The following is a 20,332-nucleotide window of genomic DNA, read 5'->3' as shown; positions in this document are numbered from 1 at the left end:
CTCTGAAGTTACATTGTGACTCGGTGTTGACATGTGCCGCGAAGCTCTGTAGACGGGTCAGGACAACGCGTGTGAAGACCTTACCGACAAAGCTGAGCAAGTGACGATGTTTGCATCACGCATGTCCTGTGGAACGTGGCCCTTTTCCCAGCAGAGGCAGAGGAGTTCATCAAGGCGTCGCAGAAGCGCTGGGTTCCAGCTCTTTGGATCTTCAGGTGGGATACCGTCAGTTCCAGAAGCCTTCCCACAGGCAAGGCGGTCTGTGGCTTTAAATTTCTGAGCTCTTCCAGTGAACTGTGATGGCAATGCGTCAACCTCCTCCATGACTGGCAGGTCTGGGATGGCTTCCAGGGCGGCATCTGTCACAACTTCCCGTGTGGCGTACAGCTCAAAGTAGTGTTCCATCCAACGTTTCAGCTGTTTCGCTTGATTGGTGATAACTTCTCTCGTCGTGGGCTTCAGGAGTGCAGTTTTCGAGATATTCAGTCCTATTAATTGCGTTCTTGATGCCCTCATACAGCCCTCTTGTATCACTGGTCTCTTGCGGGCTTGAGAGCATCTTGTGTGCCGGGACTGGGATCCTTCTTGTTGGTAAGGAGAGCTTTTCTCTTGGCTTTTGTCACTGGTTCTATTTCTTCCCAGTTGGGCACGTACCAGTCAGCGTTTCTACGTTCTATCTTCCCGTAGGCAGTAAGTGGCGAGGTTGTAGATGGCTTAACGCAGGTGGGACCACTTGCATTCCACAGTGTCATCACCGCCTGTGGGTTCTGACAGAGCCTCTCCAAAACTGTCAGCAAACTGCTGAGTCCTATCTCTGGGTTGTTGATCGATACAGCAAGTGGTGATTCGCGGTGACCCCTAGTCTTGGTGGTGGGGCTTTTGTGGTACGAGCTTCATTTTGCTGGCTACGAGGGAATGGTTTGTATCACCACCAACCGCCTTAATTTTAAGGGCTCTACTCCTGATTTTTCTGTAGGGGTTTACTCCCTTAGCTTTTACCATTCCTAGGGCTATCCGCAAGGCAGCGGCTGAAACTTGAGGTTGACTGTCAACCAAGACTAACGAGCTCGACCAACCTGGGTTTGTGATCAGAGTGTTTCTTCTCCTAGGAAGAATGCCTACCCAGGTCTACGAGTTCTACCTACTAGAGTTTGATCATAAACCCTAAAAAGTTAAAGGTAAAGGGGACGAACCTGTGTTCATGTGAACACAGGTTCGTCCCCTTTACCTTTAACTGGTAAGGGTTTGTGATTAGAGTTGCGTCTCCTAGGTGGACTGACAACCAATTCTAACGATCTCCACCTACCTGGCGCAACCCTTGTTATAGTACCAGGGACTCGCTGACACCCTCTGCCATTCAGCAAAAACAGGGTTGGCACGAGAAGCCAGACAGAAGGATTTGGGTAAGAGAGGCTAGAGACGCTGTGCTATACAATGGGAAACTTCAATGGGAATGAAATGGCTCTATTACGGAAGTGTATTTAGGACATGACCAAAAAAAAATTCAGGCCAACTATTTCGCCTGGGCGGATTACTATTTCGCCCGGGCGGATTACTGATTCGCCCGGGCGAATTATTATTTCGCCCGGGCGGATTAGTAGTCTGCCCGGCCGGGAGAATTAGTAATCTGCCCTGGCGAATTAGTAGTCTGCCCGAGCGAATTAGAAATCCGCCCGGGGGCGGAATAGTAATCCGCCTGGACGGAATGCTAATCTGCCCGGGCGAAATAGTTGGCGCCAGGGCGAAGTAGTGGGCCTAAAAAATATTTTTGGCCATGTCCTAAATACGCTTCCGTACTCTATTCTCCATTCCGCCCCAGCACATCCTAATCCCTTTAACCCCTGGAATATTAGAGATTGGAATCCATGTAGATTGGTGTTTTGCAAGATTCTGACGGTAAATTATAATTTGTTAGTTGTTTAACCTGTTTCAATCAATAAACAATTACATTCAATCGATTCCCCATGCCCAAATTACCCCGAAAAACGTGTTCAGTTGTCTTCATATCATGCCCATCAAAAGTCGGTATGTTAACTTAGTAACCGATTTTCGTCCAATCCAAGATGGCCTCCAAGATGGCCGCCAAGATGGCCGCCAAATGAACCTGATGGGACAATATTTGATGTTGGGAACATCACAATTCATTTACTAGACACCATAAGGAATTACAAAATATATCCAGGGGGTGCATGCATGGGAACCCTATCTTCCTACTAGACTAATTTGGTGCAGGGCAAATGCACAACAACAGCTCAGTGTCAGGGAGTCATCACAGATTGAACCCTGGAGTGGATAAAAAAAAAGAATATTTGGAATTGACTTAGAAATTAACAGGAACATCCCAAAACCTTCACCTGATCAGTGCTCAACCAAAATAATGTGCTATCTGGCATATCAGCAGTATTCCGGTATCCACGATGGATGAGCGCCTGCCTTCATTCTGAAATGTAGTTGGAAGTTCAGTTGGTGACGTTATCCCGAGGTTCCATAGGTTAAAATCCCACTGCAGTCAGTTTCTTTATTTGACAAAGTTTTGATCAAATTGAAATGTGCATTTTCCACAGAAAATAGCTGCATAGACATGACAAACAAGGAGTGTGACTGTATAAACATTCATATTTGAATGCTTCGAGAGGTGTGGTCAAACTAGCCAAGGACAAGCCGATGGAATATAGAATGTGCCATGGATCACGATCACCGAGGAGTCTAGTTATTATAAATATGTAAGTGCATATGTTACGTGTGCTCGTCCTCCATTCACCCGAAGAGGTAAGTGGGACACCCCCACCACCCACACCAGCCCCACCACCCCCACTACCCCACCACAATTTCTGGTAGCAGAAAAGCAGCAGTCCCTTTTTGAACCACCAATGAAGTGCAAATTGTAAAACCTGCTTTTCTGGTAGCAGAAAAGTAGAAAAATGCATTTTGGCAAAACGAATCTGCTTTTCTGCTACAAGAAAAGCAGAAAAGTAGAAAATGCATTTTAACAAAACGTACCATTAGCTTTTCTGCTATTCTGTTTGCAGAAAAGCAGATTTACACTTTTGAACCTCCATAGTGGTCTGTTCTTATGATCAGTGTTGTTTTCTCGAAGCCAACCTAATTGAAAGACTCACAGTCAGTGACTTGCCTTAGGTCACACGGAACATTCGAGCAACGTGAATATGAAAATGTAAATATTGACACTTTTTCAAAGAGCAGAGAATGATGAAATCGATGAGGGGAAGCCCCATACTCGAATGAGAAATGTCGTCTGGTTGCTGGGACAACGGCAAACTAGCCCATGTCTGTTTTCCTTGCTTGTTTATAAGCTCTGGCAGATACAGTGTGCTGTCAGTTGCTGCACATTGATTTGGCTTGGATGAGCTGGCACGCAGTTGCATGAAAACAAAACCAAACATGTAAGTATATGAATGAGAAATTGTTTTAACTGGTAATAAATTTCGTTCGCCGCATTGGCGTTCAAGTTCACTGTTGAATATTTGGTTTTACAATGAAACCGTACTTTGCGAGATTCACTTATCAATGTAAATATCGAGTCGGATTTAGTTATTTGGGTGTATTTAATTGAAATATGAAATGAAGAATTAGAATTTCGCAAATAACGTTTGCATAGAATCTATAAACCGAAATCTCAGTCTCCTGATATACATGTAGGAAGTATAAATCAGCATAAGTGTGACTTTTAAAAATATTTCTTTCTCAGGGCAACCCGGCGCACTTTGGCTACGCCTGCTGATGGACATTTCCATCTGTCTTTGCTTTGTAACCGAAGTCGACTCACTGATATTACCGCCGACTTCAAACGTGGTCATCTCTTGGCCTACTTGGAGGAGAAGAGGATGAAAGCGGAACGTCACGCCATTCGTAATCTTCTAGGCGTGCTCGCTTACAGGTAACAAGACGACCGTCAGGGCGCCTTGGATTACTTCAATCACATCCTCTCTCCGGGAGAAGACCCAGACAACCTGAACGCCATGGCCAACCGTCATTTTGTGATGTCAGCGTCCAAAGGTGGAATTCCCGCGGCTGCTCCTGACGAGCCTGATTTATCTACAGAAGAAGGGAAGAGGGCACAAGCCAGGAGATACGCCGAACAAGCCTTTGCCCTCATTGACGAAAAGAACAACGATGCTATCGATTATGAGCGATCCAGCAAAGCGCTCGAGCTTTGCAATCAGGCGATGGAGCTGGCGGGTCACCTCGTCGATCTAGACGAGAGCAATGATTGGAAGTACCTGGCTGGAGAAGCCAGCTACGAAATGTTACGGAAAACAATGACGACAAGTGAGACACACGACGAGGCCTGTCAAGCTTTGAATAGTGCTGTCTGGAGCTTTTGGACCATAGCGGAACACCCATCTGCGGATATCAACATGAAAAGCTCGGCCTGGGTTCGTATTGGTTTCATCTTCCGCTGGGCATCGAAATGGAATGTGCCGATAGGAGACGTACCAGAATCTCTGGCGGAATTTATCGACGACCCGGAAAGATGCGTACGCAAGGCAAGGGAAATAGCACCAGATTCCCCGCAGGTTCTCAATTATCTTGCTCGTTTTCGTGGCCAAGCCGGTGATGTGGAAGAAGCACTGAGGCTATACAAGAAGTCCATTCTTCTACCAAGCACCAAAGAGAATTTCTTCGCGTACTCAAGCAGGGCCGAACTCTGCCTCGAGCAACACAAACGTGCCGTCAGCACAGATGCTCCCGATCGGAGATACCTTGATCAAGCCAAAGACGACTTGGAGTACATCCTTACGAAGCACGAATCGCCGCGGGATTATGCGATGCTGGCTGATGTGTACCTACAAATGGCTAAGATCACTATCGACTCAGCAACAAGACGGGAGTACCTCACAAAGGCTCTGCACAACTGCACCATGTCAGAGAATTGTCAGAGAGGCAACAAACTGGACCAACTCCACAATGTCCGCGGACGATGTCTTGCTTACTCAGCCAGCATAGAGAAGCAAGGAAGTCATTAGGTGTGAAAAGAAATCGGGTTTCATGTGGGGAGAATGCAGGAGCCTTCTAGCCGATTGCGAAGATCACCATCGTCTGGGAGACGATTACTAGAGATGGCCAGAGACCAGTGGCTTATACAGGTACTGTGGGGGGATGTTTCACAGGAAACAATAATTATTCTGAAATCTTGAATCAAAATTATGATAAAGTTTACTTACATGGGACTGCAGTTGACGTTCAGTGGAGTAAAATCCCTAGGGAGAAAGGAAGATAGTTCTCCACGCTCCAGCTTGTACATTATTTTGTAGCTTTCAAGAAAATAAAACAAACCATGGTATACATGTATATACAAATGTGCATCTTAGCATGTTCTTCGTTTAAAATAAAATTCTTCATGAGACCGACTGGCACAAATTTGCAACCAAAAGATGTATAATACAACATTTAGGTTACTTTAGGCGCTATTTGTATAGTGATGCTGTCTACTGTTTGTAACTGAAAATGTTTAATCAAGCACTCATTAAATCATAATGTAACCTAATTGGTTAAGTCGAAAGTATAGCTTTGTGAACTGTTAAGTTGAAGTTTTTCGTGGTAAGTCTTGAGATTTGTAGCGGTATAAACATTCTGGAAGTTCAAATATTTTGAAGTTTGAGACTGTTAATCGTGTGTATACTGCCTATTATTATTTTTAACGTAGACTGTCATTAACCGTTCACTTTTCACAAAGAAAATGCGTAAGTTTAGCTCTTGAAGATGTGTGTAGTTTTGAACCCTGGGCAGCTTCATGTACATGAATGTAATACATATTTTTTAAGTTGTCACCAATAATGAAGTGTATTTGTTTCCTCATCGTGTTCATGTTATTACCGTTATATAATGTAGGGGACTGTAGCGTATAACTGAATTAGCAAGACTGTACTTGTCATATAACATACACGAATATTACACACGGAAAGAAGACCGATTGGGAGGAGTTTTCTCGGGTACGGGTTGCGACAGAAATATCGTGAAATTGTTTTGAGAAGTGTTCTCCTTTGATTCCATGTATATAGCCCCAAAACACTCATCGGTGCATACTGTAAATAATCGCGTGGAAAACACAAACTGTTTCCGCTGTTCTTACTGTATATAGATATACATTCTAGTGTTAGAAAAATAATACTCTGGCAATTCAAAGCAAACACTCTTAGCTGTATACTCACTGTTTTCCCCTTGCGACACCGTAATGTTTCGTTATCAACATATTAGTTTTAGAAATAAGATTTTAGGTGTGTTTTTGTTATTCTTCGATGATGTGGTCTTCAGAATAATAATGTTTTAAATAACGTTATAACGTCGCTTTGTTCCTCAATATCTAAGAAATGATCACCAAATATAGGATGATAATTGCGGACACGACTAGGCAAACAGACAATCAGTTTGGAACCATCAAAACATCAAACTGTGTATTTTGTTTTATTTTATACCCTAGAAACCGCAGATTTTCGTAGTATTGTGTGTACTAAGTAATAAATATTATGTTTCAAAGTTTACACATTTACTGAAAACCAGGTTGGATTTTAATTTAATATTGCACTTTTTGCGTGTTATGGATCAGAAAAATGGGTGATAGCGTGATGACGTAAAACTTTTGCAAATGATATCCAAGGGAATTTCCCGACTCGATTGTGCAACACGTACACGCATGCGCTGTTTACTATTGATCTGATGCCTGAATGTTTGCATCCGAGAATAAACACTGCCCACACCTAGTCACTTGGAACTAGTTGCTTGGAGCACATTAGCAAACATGCCATGCTTAGTATCTACACATTAAATTAAAAGGAACCAATGGTATTTGAATCTAACTACAGTACTGAAAGGTAGGGGCTGATACAAGGTGCCGAGCCCTGGCCTTCTGCCCCTTTTCCCATGCTCTTTCTCTCATAATAACTATAAGTCCAAAACATTGTTGGTGCAGCGCACCCCTTCCTCCCGAAGAAAAATCGTCACTCCCCCAGTGCCCTCCCCACTGAAAATGTGTTGGTCCTATAATTGATCATGGTTAACGGGTTTAGCGGAAATTACCCCCAACCCACCACCATCACACATCCAACCCCCCCCCCCTTTCCCCCACCCGCCTCCCCCGGCAACGCCGCTGTTTCCGGGCCGTGTGCGCCGGCACGACATTGGTAAAGAAAATTCGTAGGTGCACAGAGGCGTAGCAAGGTTATTTTTATTGGAGGGGGGGGGTCAAAAAAGTTCTTTAAGAGGCACTCACATACCGTGCTGAAATGTACACGGGTGTTTTTTTCTCCGGACACTTGGCCTCCGAACAATCATTTTGGGGGTGGGGTGGGGTGGGGGTAGGTACCATCTTCCAATGGGGGCGCTGTTCAAACCGGACAATCATGCACACTTTTGGGCAATAGATGGCGATTTTCAAGGCGGCACAATTGCCGCGCGAAATTCTAAAAAGGGCGCTCGTAAAAGGACGCTGGTAAAAACGGGATTTTTTTGGGTTTTTTCAAAGGGCACTTTTTTTAAAGGGCACTTGTTTACAAAAAAAATGAGCACTCATCCAAATTATTGGGGGTGGGGAATGCTGGTTAGTAAAGGGCACTTGAATGGAAAAGGGCAGTCTTTACAAAATATTGGGGGGGGGGGGCAAATGGGTCCCTAGATCCAGAAATACAATCAATGAAGTGAAAGGGTATAAATGTTACTTGGGCCACTCTCACTCGTGATGTGACAAACTTCAATGCCTATTAAATGCATATTCAAAGCATAACCCAGATTCTGCAGTAACCCAAGTAAAATTGACACCCTTCCATCCCACTGAATTGATTGTATTTCTGGATCTAGGGACCCAAATGGAATGGTATGAAAAGGAGTGGATTGCAAAATAGTCAGGCTTTAATGTAATATATAATTTCATTGAAGAAAAAAATTTGTTTGATGTGAGTTATGAGTTCAAGTTTTCGATGTGCAGTTGTTGGTCTTTGAAAGTGCTATCCGTTCTGTGATTTGAAGATAAATTGAGATTTTCTTCTGATAAGTTGTCATGTTTTTTTCGAAAATTTTAATTGGCAAAATATCATTTATGAAATGTGATATTTTGGGAAATTTCATAGGTTTTCATACTGAAGGTACAGAGCATTTTGTTGTTTCAGTGATGTTAACCACATTGTTGGCCAGTATTAGCCAAACTCCGAACAAACACTTTCAAAATCATTCATTTTTGGCGATGTATGACAACTGCGCATGCCTATTACCATGGTGCTATCCACAAAGCAATGAAAACTCTTTCTTCTAGCATTAGTGAGCACGGATCTTTATTATCCAGGCGCGGATCCAGGGTGTGTTGGGGGGGGGGGGGGTTACAAAAAACAGCTCTGTCCAAACATTCTTTCATAGAAATTAATTAAAAAATAATGCAACCCCCCCCCCTTCCCCTCTGACATCCCCCCCCCCCAAAAAAAAAAGATACCTGGTAATAATGTCCGACTGTGCACAAAATACGGACAGAGCCAGCTTGGTTGGGGGTATTTGTACACTATTCTGTAATATAGTGTTAATAATCGTCGGATTTGAACAGCGCCCCCATTGAAAGTATGGGGAAAAAACCTGTCTACATTTCAGATTTTTTAGCTGATGAACACCCCCCCCCCTACCTCTGCAAAAAATCCTGGATCCGCCCCTGATCACCGTAGTGAGCAGCTAAGCAAGCTGGCCGCCAGGTGCTTTCTATATTGATAACACTTTGAAGTACTAGAGTTCTGACTCCTTCCGTTCATAAAAAAACCAACAGTTTCTGTGAGAATTTACATTTGATGTTGAAACATAGTGAAACATTGTGCCCCCAAGAATTTGTTGTCAGTTTATTATACATGTACAAGGCTGGTTTGTTCTTTCTTTGAAGTTGATTTCTGGGAGCCCACCTAACTTAAAGGCACTGAAATTTGGCTCACAGTCAGTGCCTTGCCTCAAATCATACGGAACCAGTGTTGCAGTACTCGTACTCGGTACTCATACTCAAGTACTACTCGAGTACTTTTTTCCCGAGTACTCGTACTCGTACTCGAATGTCAAAGTACTGGTACTCCAAATGACGACACTCGTACTCGGGCAGCAAAGTGCTCGTACTCGACATGTCAAAATAGTACTCGAGCATCAAAGTAGTCGTACTCAAATAGAAGGTATAGACTGACTTACCGCGGCCTTATTTTATTATCGATACTTTCAGATGGAAATGGTTGATTGGCTTGCAAAGAAATCGAAGTTTCCTGATTTTTCTCTGTGTACGACTGGACAAACACACTTAACAGCTAGCCGTGAGTCGGTCCGTATCGATCTGACTGGGCCTGGGCAAATCACGCACAATGAACCATTTGCCGAATGGCCGTATTCGGAAATAGAAGTACTTGTACTCGGAATACAAGTACTCGTTTTCGGAAGTAAAGGTACTCGTACACGGAGACATGTACTTGTACTCGGTAACCTAAGTACTCGGCAGTACTCAGGTTCTCGAAAAAAAGTACTGACTACAACACTGTACGGAACATTCGAGCAACGTGAATATAAATATTGACACATTTTCAACGAGCACAGAATGATGAAATGATGAGGGGAAGCCCCATACCCGAATGAGAAATGTCGTCTGGTTGCTAGACAATGGCAAACTAGCCCATGTCTGTTTTCCTTGCTGTCAATTATAAGCTGTGGCAGATGCAATGTGCTGTCAGTTGTTGCACATTGATTTGGTTTGGATGAGCTTATAGGCAGTTGCTTAAAAAACCCCAAAGATGTAAGTGTATAGTATGCATGAGAAATCGTCTGAATATTGTCAAGTTCGTTCACAATTTGGTATTCAAGTTCGCAGTTGGATATTTGGTGTAACAATGAAACCGTGGTCTGTGAGATTCACTTAACAATATGAATGTATTCACCCAATGGTCTATATATAGTCAGATTTAGTTACTTGAGTGTATTTAATTAAATACGAAATGAAGATTTAGAATTTCGCGAATAACGTTTGAGTTGACTTTAGGTATAACTGGAAATGTCAGTTTCCTGCAAAATAGGCAGTATAAACCAGAATTCATCTATGACTTTAAAACCCTTTTCTTCTCAGGGCATCGCGGCGCACTTTGGCTACGCCTGTTGGACATTTCCATCTGTCATTGCTTTGTAACCGAAGTCGACTCACTGATATTACCGCCGACTTCAAACGTCGTCATCTCTTGGCCTACTTGGAGGAGAAGAAGAATAAAGCGGAACGTCACGCCATTCGTAACCTTCTAGGCGTGCTCGCTTACAGGCAACAAAACGACCGTCAGGGCGCCTTGGATTACTTCAATCACATCCTCTCTCCGGGAGAAGATCCAGACAACCTGAACGCCATGGCCAACCGTCATTTTGTGATGTCTACGTCCAGAGGTGGAATTCCCGCGGCTGCTCCTGACGAGCCTGATTTATCTACAGAAGAAGGGAAGAGGGCACAAGCCAGGAGATACGCCGAACAAGCCTTTGCCCTCATTGACGAAAAGAACGACGATGCTATCGATTACGAGGTATGCAGCAGAGCGCTCGAGCTTTGCAATCAGGCGATGGAGCTGGCGGGTCACCTCGTCGATCTAGACGAGAGCAATGATTGGAAGTACCTGGCTGGAGAAGCCAGCTACGAAATGTTACGAAAAACAATGACGACAAGTGAGACACACGACGAGGCCTATCAAGCTTTGGAGAATGCTGTCTGGAGCTTTTGGACCATAGCCGAAAATCCATCTACGGATGTCAACATGAAAAGCTCGGCCTGGGTTCATATTGGTTTCATCTTTCGCTGGGCATCAAAATGGGATGTGCGGATAGGAGACGTACCAGAATCTTTGGCGGAATTTATCGACGACCCGGAAAGATGCGTACGCAAGGCGAGGGAAATAGCACCAGATTCCCCGCAGGTTCTCAATTATCTTGCTCGTTTTCGTGGCCAAGCCGGTGATGTGGAAGAAGCACTGAGGCTATACAAGAAGTCCATTTTTCTACCAAGCACCAAAGAGAATGTCTTCGCGTACTCAAGCAGGGCCGAACTCTGCCTCGAGGAACACAAACGTGCCGTCAGCGCAGATGCTCCCGATCGGAGATACCTTGATCAAGCCAAAGACGACTTGGAGTACATCCTTACGAAGCACGAATCGCCATTGGATTATGCGATGCTGGCTGATGTGTACCTACAAATGGCTAAGATCACCATCGACTCAGCAACAAGACGGGAGTACCTCACAAAGGCTCTGCACAACTGCACCATGTCAGAGAACTGTCAGAGAGGCTACAAACTGGACCGACTCCACAATGTCCGCGGACGATGTCTGTGTTTATTCGGCGAGCACAAAGAAGCAAGGAAGTCATTCGGACGGGGAATTAGGTGCGAAAAGAAATCGGGTTTCATGTGGGGAGAATGCAGGAGCCTTCTCGCCGATTGCGAAGATCACCATCGTCTGGGAGACGATTAGTAGAGATGACCACAGACCAGTGGCTTATCCAGGAACTGTAGGGGGATGTTTCACAGGAAACAATTATTATTCTGAAATCTTGAATCAAAAGTCCACGTACAGCAATATTATGATAAAGTTTTACTTACACGGGACTGCAGTTGAAATTCAGTGGAGTAAAATCCCTAGCGAGAAAGGAAAATAGTTCTCCACGCTCCAGCTTGTACATTATTTTGTAGTTTTAAAGAAAAGAAAACAAACCATGGTAAACATGTATTTACATATTTGCATCTTAGCATGTTTTTCGTTTAAAATACAATTATGAGACCGACTGGCACAAATTTGCAACCAACAGATGTATAATACAACATTTAGGTTACTTTATGCGCTATTTGTATAGTGTTGCTGTCTTCTGTTTGTAACTGAATATGTTTAATCTAGAACTCATTAAATCATAATGTAACTTCATTGGTTAAGTCGAAAGTAGAGCTTTGTGAACTGTTAAGTTGAAGTTTTTCATGGTAAGTTTTGATATTTGTAGCGGTATATACATTCTGGAAGTTCAAATATTTTGAAGTTTGAGACTGTTAATCGTGTGTGCATACTGCCTATTATTATTTTTAACGTAGACTGTCATCAACCCTTCACTTTTCACAAAGAAAGTGCGTAGGTTTAGCTTTTGAAGAGGTGTGTGAACCCTGTGAAGCTACACGTACATAATGTAAGACATATTTGTAAAGTCATAACCAATAATGAAGTGTATTTGTTTCCTCAGTGTGTTCATGTTATTGCCGTTATATAATGTAGGGGACTGTAGCTTATAACTGAATTAGCAAGACTGTACTTGTCATAACATATACGAATATTACACACGGAAAGAAGACCGATTGGGAGGAGTTTCCTCGGGTACGGGTTGCGACAGAAATATCGTGAAATTGTTTTGAGAGGTGTTCTCCTTTGATTCCATGTAGAACCCCAAAACACATATCGGTGCATACTGTAAATAATCGTGTTGAAAACACAAACTGTTTCCGCTGTTCTTACTGTATATAGATATACATTCTAGTGTTAGAAAAATAATACTCTCGCAATTCAGAGCAAACACTCTTAGCTGTATGCTCACCGTTTTCCCTCTTGCGACACCGTAATGTTTCGTTATCAACATATTAGTTTTAGAAATAAGATTTTAGGTGTGTTTTTTTATTCTTCGATGATGTGGTGTTCAGAATAATAATGTTTTAAATAATGTTATAGCGTCGCTTTGTTCCTCAATATCTAAGAAATGATTACCAAATATAGGATGATAATTGCGGAAACGACTAGGCAAACAGACAGTCAGTTAGGAACCATTAAAACATCAAACTGTGTGTTTTGTTTAATGCTTTCCTTTAAAATGTACCTTTCTGTTCCATTTCACCTTATTTTCAATTTTCGTTTTGCCATTTTGAAGTGTATTTTGGTGCCTTTTGCTAGAATTAAGGATATTTTCTGTCGTCAATTTTCTTTTCCTTGGTGATTCGCTATTGTTAAAGTACATGACAGTAAGCCAATGAGCAACCCTTTCTCACATTATTTTTCAATGAGCAAAGTTTGGGTTCACAAGTTGAACAGAACACCCCTATATTGAACAGTGTCTTCCTCAAATGACATCACAGCAACAGCGTCCTCAGTAGTCCGGAAAAGCATGGGTAATTTTAAATGTTTAAAAAAATGCACTCTTCAATAAAAACAACAAAAAGGGATATCAAATAGTTTTAGTAGGAGTTGTACAAAAACAAAAACATTGTGTTTCTAAGAAAAATTCTTCTTTAAAAACTGTGTGTCATTAGCATGATCTATTATTGTAAAGGTGAATATATACTATTTTCGAGAGTGCCAAATTTAGTGTTTTTCATTGTTTACTTATTTTCAAAAGTCTTGGTCACAAGAAGCCAACATAATGTTGGACATTAAAGATGCGTTTCCTATGCTGTACATGTACTTGAATTTCACTTTTGAATGACACATCGAACCAAAATCCACCAAATTTAGTTGTTCAGTTTATTTTCTTAACAAAATTCGAATGATTGGAAGAAAATTCGACTCTCGTAGTGTTGGTTCATCTGTTCACTTTGTGCGCAAAGTGAACTACATTTAGAGGGTAGCAGACGCCCTTTATCGGAATGAAGTCCCTCCGTTACCAAAAAAATATACAAATTGAAAATTCGTCAGGAAAATAAATCCGAATTATTCACATCGGATGTGACTTGCAGCCATTGTTTACCTAGCCTTTAGTCAAGTCCCACGCGCCTATAGGACCATCCGGACACGTAACGCACCCTGGATGCTTGCCCGTAAAAAGACTAGCACGAGCGGTGAAGCCTCGCGGCTACGCCGCTCGCGTAATTTTTTTCCTAGGAGGGTTAGGGGCAAAGTCATGAATAATTCAGTTTTTTCCTTTGAATCATTGCAAGACTTAGGTTCTCGTTCTATTTTCCCCTTAATTTAAAATTATCTCAGTGATAAATTTGGAGAAGAAAAATAGCTGATGAAAATGAGCAGCGACGACGTGGATTCGAACCAAGGATCTTTGTATCCATAGCTCATTTCGCTATCCACTAGGCTAATGTGTGGTAGCTCGACGACAACCGTTCTTTAAAATGCTTTAATGTATTGTAACTAGTTGAGTAACTAACAACAATGCTGTTGATGTCATTGTCCGTTCTCATGGATAAACATGAATTATTCATGACATTGCCCCTAACCCTCCTAGGAATAAAAATTACGCACGCCGCGTGTCCTAGTCTTTTTACGTGTCAGCATCCGGGGTGCGTCACGTGTCCGGGTCAGCGCGTGGGACTTGACTAAAGGCTATTGTTTACCTCGCAGTACGCGTTTCCAGCAGTGAATAAAGCCATCCAGATATTATTTTTTTTTCGAAAGGAAACATAAGCGTGACTGGAATAAAGACTAGTACCAACATGTTGTGCCCTAAATTCCTTCACGTGATTATAACATAAAAACCGCAGATTTTTGTATAGTATTGTGTGAACTATTAAGATATTCTTAATTTAAAGGTTTAAACAAGTGCTGAAAACTACGTTGGATTTTAATATAATTAGGCCTATGTACTTTTTTGCGTGTTATGGAGCAGAAAAAAAATGGGCGATAGCGTTTTGTGGAGTAAAATTGTTGCAAAGGGAATTTCCCGACTCGATTGTGCAACACGTACACGATAAATCCAAAACATTGTGGGTGCAGGCGCACCCCCCCCCCCCCCAAGTCACTCTTCAATTGCCCTCCCCACTGAAAATGTGTCGGTCCTATAGTGATCCTGGTTAACGGGTTTAGCAGAAATTACCCCCAACCCACCACCATCACACACCCGACCCCCCCCCCCCTCTTCCCCCTCCCCCGCCTCCCCCGGCAACGTCACTGTTTCCGGGCCATGTGCGCCGGCACGACCCGTGCGAATATAAGTTCGTAGATCGCACAGGCGTAGCAAAGTCGTTAAAGGGCACTCGCACATCCGTGCTGAAATGTACGCAGGGTTTTTTCTCCGGACACTTTGCCTCCGGACACTTTGCCTCCGTACAATCAAATTGTGGGGTGAGGTGGGGGGGGGGGGGGGAAAGCAGGCATGTATCATCTTCCAATGGGGGCGCTGTTCAAACCGGACGATCATGAACACTATGGGACAATAGATGGCAATTTTCAAGGCGGCACAATTGCCAGTGGTCGCGCGAAATTCTAAAAAGGGCACTCGTAAAAGGACGCTGGTAAAAACGGGCACTTTTTGGCTTGTTTTTTTTTTTAAAGGCACTTTTTTTTTAAAGGGCTTATTATAAAGGGCACTTGTTTGAAAAAATGAGCACTCATAAAAATATTGGGGGTGGGAATTCTGGTTAGTAAAGGGCACTTGAATGGAAAAGGGCAGTCTTTACAAATTGGGGGGGGGGGGTAAATGGTTCCCTAGATCCAGAAATACAATCAATGAAGTGAAAGGGTGTAAATTTTACTTGGGCCACTCTCACTCGTAATGTGACAATCTTAAATGCATATTCAAAGCATAACCCAGATTCAGCAGTAACCCAAGTAAAATTGACACCCTTCCATCCCACTGAATTGATTGTATTTATGGATCTAGGGACCCAAATGGAATGGTATAAAAAGGAGTGGATTGCGAAATAGTCAGGCTTTAATGTAATATATAATTTCATTGAAGAAAAAAAATTGTTAGATATGAGTTATGAATTCAAGTTTTCGATGTGCACTTTGTTGGTCTTTGAAAGTGCTATCCGTTCTGTGATTTGAAGATAAATTGAGATTTTCTTTTGATAAGTTGTCATGTCTTTTCGGAAATTGTAATTGGCAAAACATCATTTATGAAATGTGACATTTTGGGGAATTTCATAAGGTTTCATACTGAAGGTACAGAGCATTTTATCGTTTCAGTGATGTTGACCACATTGTTAGCCAGTATAAGCCAACTCCGGAACAAACACTTTCAAAATCATTCATTTTTGGCGATGTATGACAACTGCGCATGCGTATTACCATGGTGCTATCCACAAAGCAATGCAAACTCTTTCTTCTAGCATTAGTGAGCACGGATCTTTATTACCCAGGCGCGGATCCAGGGGGTGGGGGGGGGGGGGTTACAAAAAACAGCTCTGTCCAATTTTTTTTCATAGAAATTCATGAAAAAAATATAATGCGATACCCCTCCCCCTTCCCCTCTGACACCCCCCACCCCCCAAAAAATTATACCTGGTAATAATGTCCGACTGTGCACAAGAACGGACAGAGCCAGCTTGGTTGGGGGTATTTGTACACTATTCTGTAATAATAGTGTTAATAATCGTCGGATTTGAACAGCGCCTTTATTGAAAGTATGGGGAAAAAACCTGTCTACATTTCAGATTTTTTCCCTTGATGAAACCCCCCTTGCAAAAATTCCTGTATCCGCCTCTGATTACCGTAGTGATCAGCTGAGCAAGCTGGCCGCCAGGTGATTTCTATATTGATAACACTTTGAAGTACTTGAGTTCTGACTCCTTCTGTTCATAGGAAAAAAAACTAGTTTCTGTGAGAATTTACATTTGATGTTGAAACATAGTGAAACATTGTGCCCCCCAAAATTTGTTGTCAGTTTATTATACATGTACAAGGCTGGTTTGTTCTTTCTTTGAAGTTGATTCCTGGGAGCCCACCTAACTTAAAGACACTGAAATTTGGCTCACAGTCAGTGCCTTGCCTCAAATCATACGGAACCAGTGTTGCAGTACTCGTACTCGGTACTCATACTCAAGTACTACTCGAGTACTTTTTTCCCGAGTACTCGTACTCGTACTCGAATGTCAAATTACTCGTACTCGAAATGACGGCACTCGTACTCGGGCAGCAAAGTGCTCGTACTCGACATGTCAAAATAGTACTCGATCATCAAAGTAGTCGAACTCGAATAGTAGGTATAGACTGACTTACCACGGCCTTATTTTATTATCGATACTTTCAGATGTAAATGGTTGATTGGCTTGCAGAGAAATCGAAGTTTCCTGATTTATCTCTGTGTACGACTGGACAAACACAATAACAGGTAGCCGTGAGTCGGTCCGTATCGATCTGGCCTGCTCCCGATTTCACGAAGCGCTGTGACGCGTCGCAACTCCAGTTACGACGTGTAACACGTCGCAACTCGCGACGCATCGTATAATCCATTTCACGAAAGTTGCGATGTGTTGAACGCTTCCTAAGTTCCTTGACAACGGCTTAAAACACGTCGCAAGCTACGACGTGTCTAGTGGTCGTCGCAAAACAAGAGTCCGTTTTGAGCCAGTTTAGTTCCATAAACATTACAAAAAATGAGATTATAATATCGAGGCCATGTGTGTAAAGTTGTAAATAGAAAATTCATTGAATAATTATGAATTAGCCTGGAATATTGCAGTTGAAATTTCAAAGTAGCTACACAGTCCACTGAGAGCTCGTTTTCCTTTAAAATTGGATCGCACGGCCGCCATTTTGTCCTACGTTTTAACAAATTTCGAGCGGAGACCCGACGACTCTTTGTTGAATACCAGACGACTATTTACTGTACGCCGGCTTAATACATAAAATAGTCACCGAGTTGTGCTATAAATACACATACGACGCCTCGCACTTACGACGTGTTTTGTGAAATGGATCGCAGGACGCGTCGCAGCTTCGGCGCATCGTAGGGATTCGATGCATCGTAAGTTACGATGAGTTTCGTGAAATCGGGTGCAGCTGGGCAAATTACGCACAATGAACCATTTGCCGAATGGCCGTATTCGGAAATAGAAGTACTTGTACTCGGAATACAAGTACTCGTACTCGGAAGTAAAGGTACTCGCACACGGAGACATGTACTTGTACTCGGAAGTACAAGTACTTGTACTCGGTGACCTAAGTACTCGGCAGTACTCGGGTACTCGACTACAACACTGTATGGAACATTCGAGCAACGTGAATATAAATATTGACACATTTTCAACGAGCACAGAATGATGAAATGATGAGGGGAAGCCCCATACCCGCATGAGAAATGTCGTCTGGTTGCTAGACAATGGCAAACTAGCCCATGTCTGTTTTCCTTTCTTGTCAAATATAAGCTGTGGCAGATGCAATGTGCTGTCAGTTGTTGCACATTGATTTGGCTTGGATGAGCTTTTACGCAGTTGCTTTAAAAAAAACCCAAAGATGTAAGTGTATAGTATGCATAAGAAATCGTCTGAATATTGTCAAGTTCGTTCACAATTTGGTATTCAAGTTCGCAGTTGGATATTTGGTGTTACAATCAAACCGTGGTCTGTGAGATTCACTTAACAATATGAATGTATTCACCAAATGGTCTATTATATAGTCAGAGTTAGTTACTTGAGTGCAAAATAGGCAGTATAAACCAGAATTCATCTATGACTTTTAAAACCTTTTTCTTCTCAGGGCATCGCGGCGCACTTTATCTACGCCTGCTGGACATTTCCAACCGTCTTTGCTTTGTAACCGAAGTCGACTCACTGATATTACCGCCGACTTCAAACGTGGTCATCTCTTGGCCTACTTGGAGGAGAAGAGGATCAAAGTGGAACGTCACGCCATTCGTAACCTTCTAGGTGTGCTCGCTTACAGGCAAGAAAACGACCGTCAGGGCGCCTTGGATTACTTCAATCACATCCTCTCTCCGGGAGAAGACCCAGACAACCTGAACGCCATGGCCAACCGTCATTTTGTGATGTCTGCGTCCACAGGTGGAATTCCCGCGGCTGCTTCTGAGCCTGATTTATCTACAGAAGAAGGGAAGTGTGCACAAGCCAGGAGATACGCCGAACAAGCCTTTGCCCTCATTGACGAAAAGAACAACGATGCTATCGATTACGAGTTATCCAGCAAAGCGCTCGAGCTTTGCAATCAGGCAATGGAGCTGGCGGGTCACCTCGTCGATCTAGACGAGAGCAATGATTGGAAGTACCTGGCTGGAGAAGCCAGCTACGAGATGTTACAGAAAACAATGAGAAAAATAGAGACACACGACGAGGCTTTTCAAGCTTTGGAGGATGCTGTCTGGAGCTTTTGGACCATAGCCGAAAATCCATCTGCGGATGTCAACATGAAAGGCTCTGCCTGGGTTCGGATTGGTTTCATTTTCCGCAGGGCATCGGAATGGGATGTGCAGATAGGAGACGTACCAGAATCTTTAGCGGAATTTATCGATGACCCGGAAAGATGCGTGCGCAAGGCGAGGGAAATAGCACCAGGTTCCCCTCATGTTCTCAATTATCTTGCCTTTTTTCGTGGCAAAGCTGGTGATGTGGAAGAAGCTCTGAGGCTTTACGAGGAGTCCATCCGTCTGCCAAGCACCAACGAGAATTTCTTCGCGTACTCAAGCAGGGCCGAACTCTGCCTCGAGGAACACAAACGTGCCGTCAGCGCAAATGCTCCCGATCGGAAATACCTTGATCAAGCCAAAGACGACTTGGAGTACATCCTTACGAAGCACGAAACGCCATGGGATTATGCGATGCTGGCTGATGTGTACCTACACATGGCTAAGATCACCATCGACTCAGTAACAAGACAAGAGTACCTCACAAAGGCTCTGCACAATTGTTTCAAGTCAGAGAACTGCCAGAGAGGCAACGAACGGCAGTTCCAACTTTACAAAATCCGCGGACGATGCCAGTGCTTACTCGGCCAGCATAGAAGAGCAAGGGAGTCGTTCAGACTGGGAATGAGATGCGAAAAGAAATTGGGCTACAAGTGGGGAGAATGCGGAAGCCTTCTAACCGGTTGCAAATATCGCCATCGTCTGGGAGACAATTGCTAGAGATGCCCAGAGACCAGTGGCTTATCCAGGTACTGTAGGGGGATGTTTCACAGGAAAATATAATTATTCTGAAATCTTGAATCAAAAGTCCACGTACAGCAATATTATGATAAAGTTTTACTTACATGGGACTGCAGTTGACGTTCAGTGGAGTAAAATCCCCAGGTAGAAAGGAAGATAGTTCTCCACGCTCCAGCTTGTACATTATTTTGTAGCTTTCAAGAAAAGGAAAAAAACCACGGTATACATGTATTTACAAATGTGCATCTTCGTTTTTCTTTTATAATAAAATTCTTCATGAGACCGACTGGCACAAATTTGCAACCAAAAGATGTATAATACAAAATTTAGGTTACTTTATGCGCTATTTGTATAGTGATACTGTCTTCTGTTTGTAACTGAAAATGTTTAATCAAGAAATCATTAAATCATAATGTAACTTCATTGGTTAAGTCGAAAGTATAGCTTTGTGAACTGTTATGTTGAAGTTTATTCATGGTAAGTCTTGATATTTGTAGCGGTATATACATTCTGGAAGTTCAAATATTTTGAAGTTTGAGACTGT

The 20,332-nt window shown here is 42.8% G+C and overlaps 2 protein-coding genes across 2 annotated transcripts; both read left to right on the top strand.

Moving 5' to 3' along the window:
• The first annotated feature begins 5,021 nt into the window (after positions 1 to 5,021).
• Positions 5,022 to 11,462, top strand: LOC119743270. Its single transcript, XM_038219673.1, has 2 exons — positions 5,022 to 5,113; positions 10,151 to 11,462. The coding sequence occupies exons 1-2, from the start codon at positions 5,022 to 5,024 to the stop codon at positions 11,460 to 11,462; spliced, it is 1,404 nt and encodes a 467-aa protein (XP_038075601.1).
• A 5-nt stretch (positions 11,463 to 11,467) lies between these two features.
• On the top strand, positions 11,468 to 19,767 carry LOC119743269. The gene is made up of 2 exons (XM_038219672.1): positions 11,468 to 11,499; positions 18,387 to 19,767. The coding sequence occupies exons 1-2, from the start codon at positions 11,468 to 11,470 to the stop codon at positions 19,765 to 19,767; spliced, it is 1,413 nt and encodes a 470-aa protein (XP_038075600.1).
• Positions 19,768 to 20,332: the final 565 nt, after the last annotated feature.

This window comes from Patiria miniata, unplaced genomic scaffold (genome assembly GCF_015706575.1).
Source record: "Patiria miniata isolate m_02_andy unplaced genomic scaffold, ASM1570657v1 HiC_scaffold_6, whole genome shotgun sequence".
Classification (NCBI taxonomy): Eukaryota; Metazoa; Echinodermata; class Asteroidea; order Valvatida; family Asterinidae; genus Patiria; species Patiria miniata.
This window is presented reverse-complemented; position numbering and strand designations above follow the sequence as displayed.

Bases quoted from the DNA above. Each gene is read 5' to 3' on its own strand.
- LOC119743270 (XM_038219673.1), top strand. From the start codon at position 5,022: ATGCAGGAGCCTTCTAGCCGATTGCGAAGATCACCATCGTCTGGGAGA. The intron at 5,114-10,150 runs GTGGGGGGATGT...TTGTAACCGAAG, and splicing joins CAGTGGCTTATACAGGTACT to TCGACTCACTGATATTACCG.
- LOC119743269 (XM_038219672.1), top strand. From the start codon at position 11,468: ATGACCACAGACCAGTGGCTTATCCAGGAACT. The intron at 11,500-18,386 runs GTAGGGGGATGT...TTTTCTTCTCAG, and splicing joins CAGTGGCTTATCCAGGAACT to GGCATCGCGGCGCACTTTAT.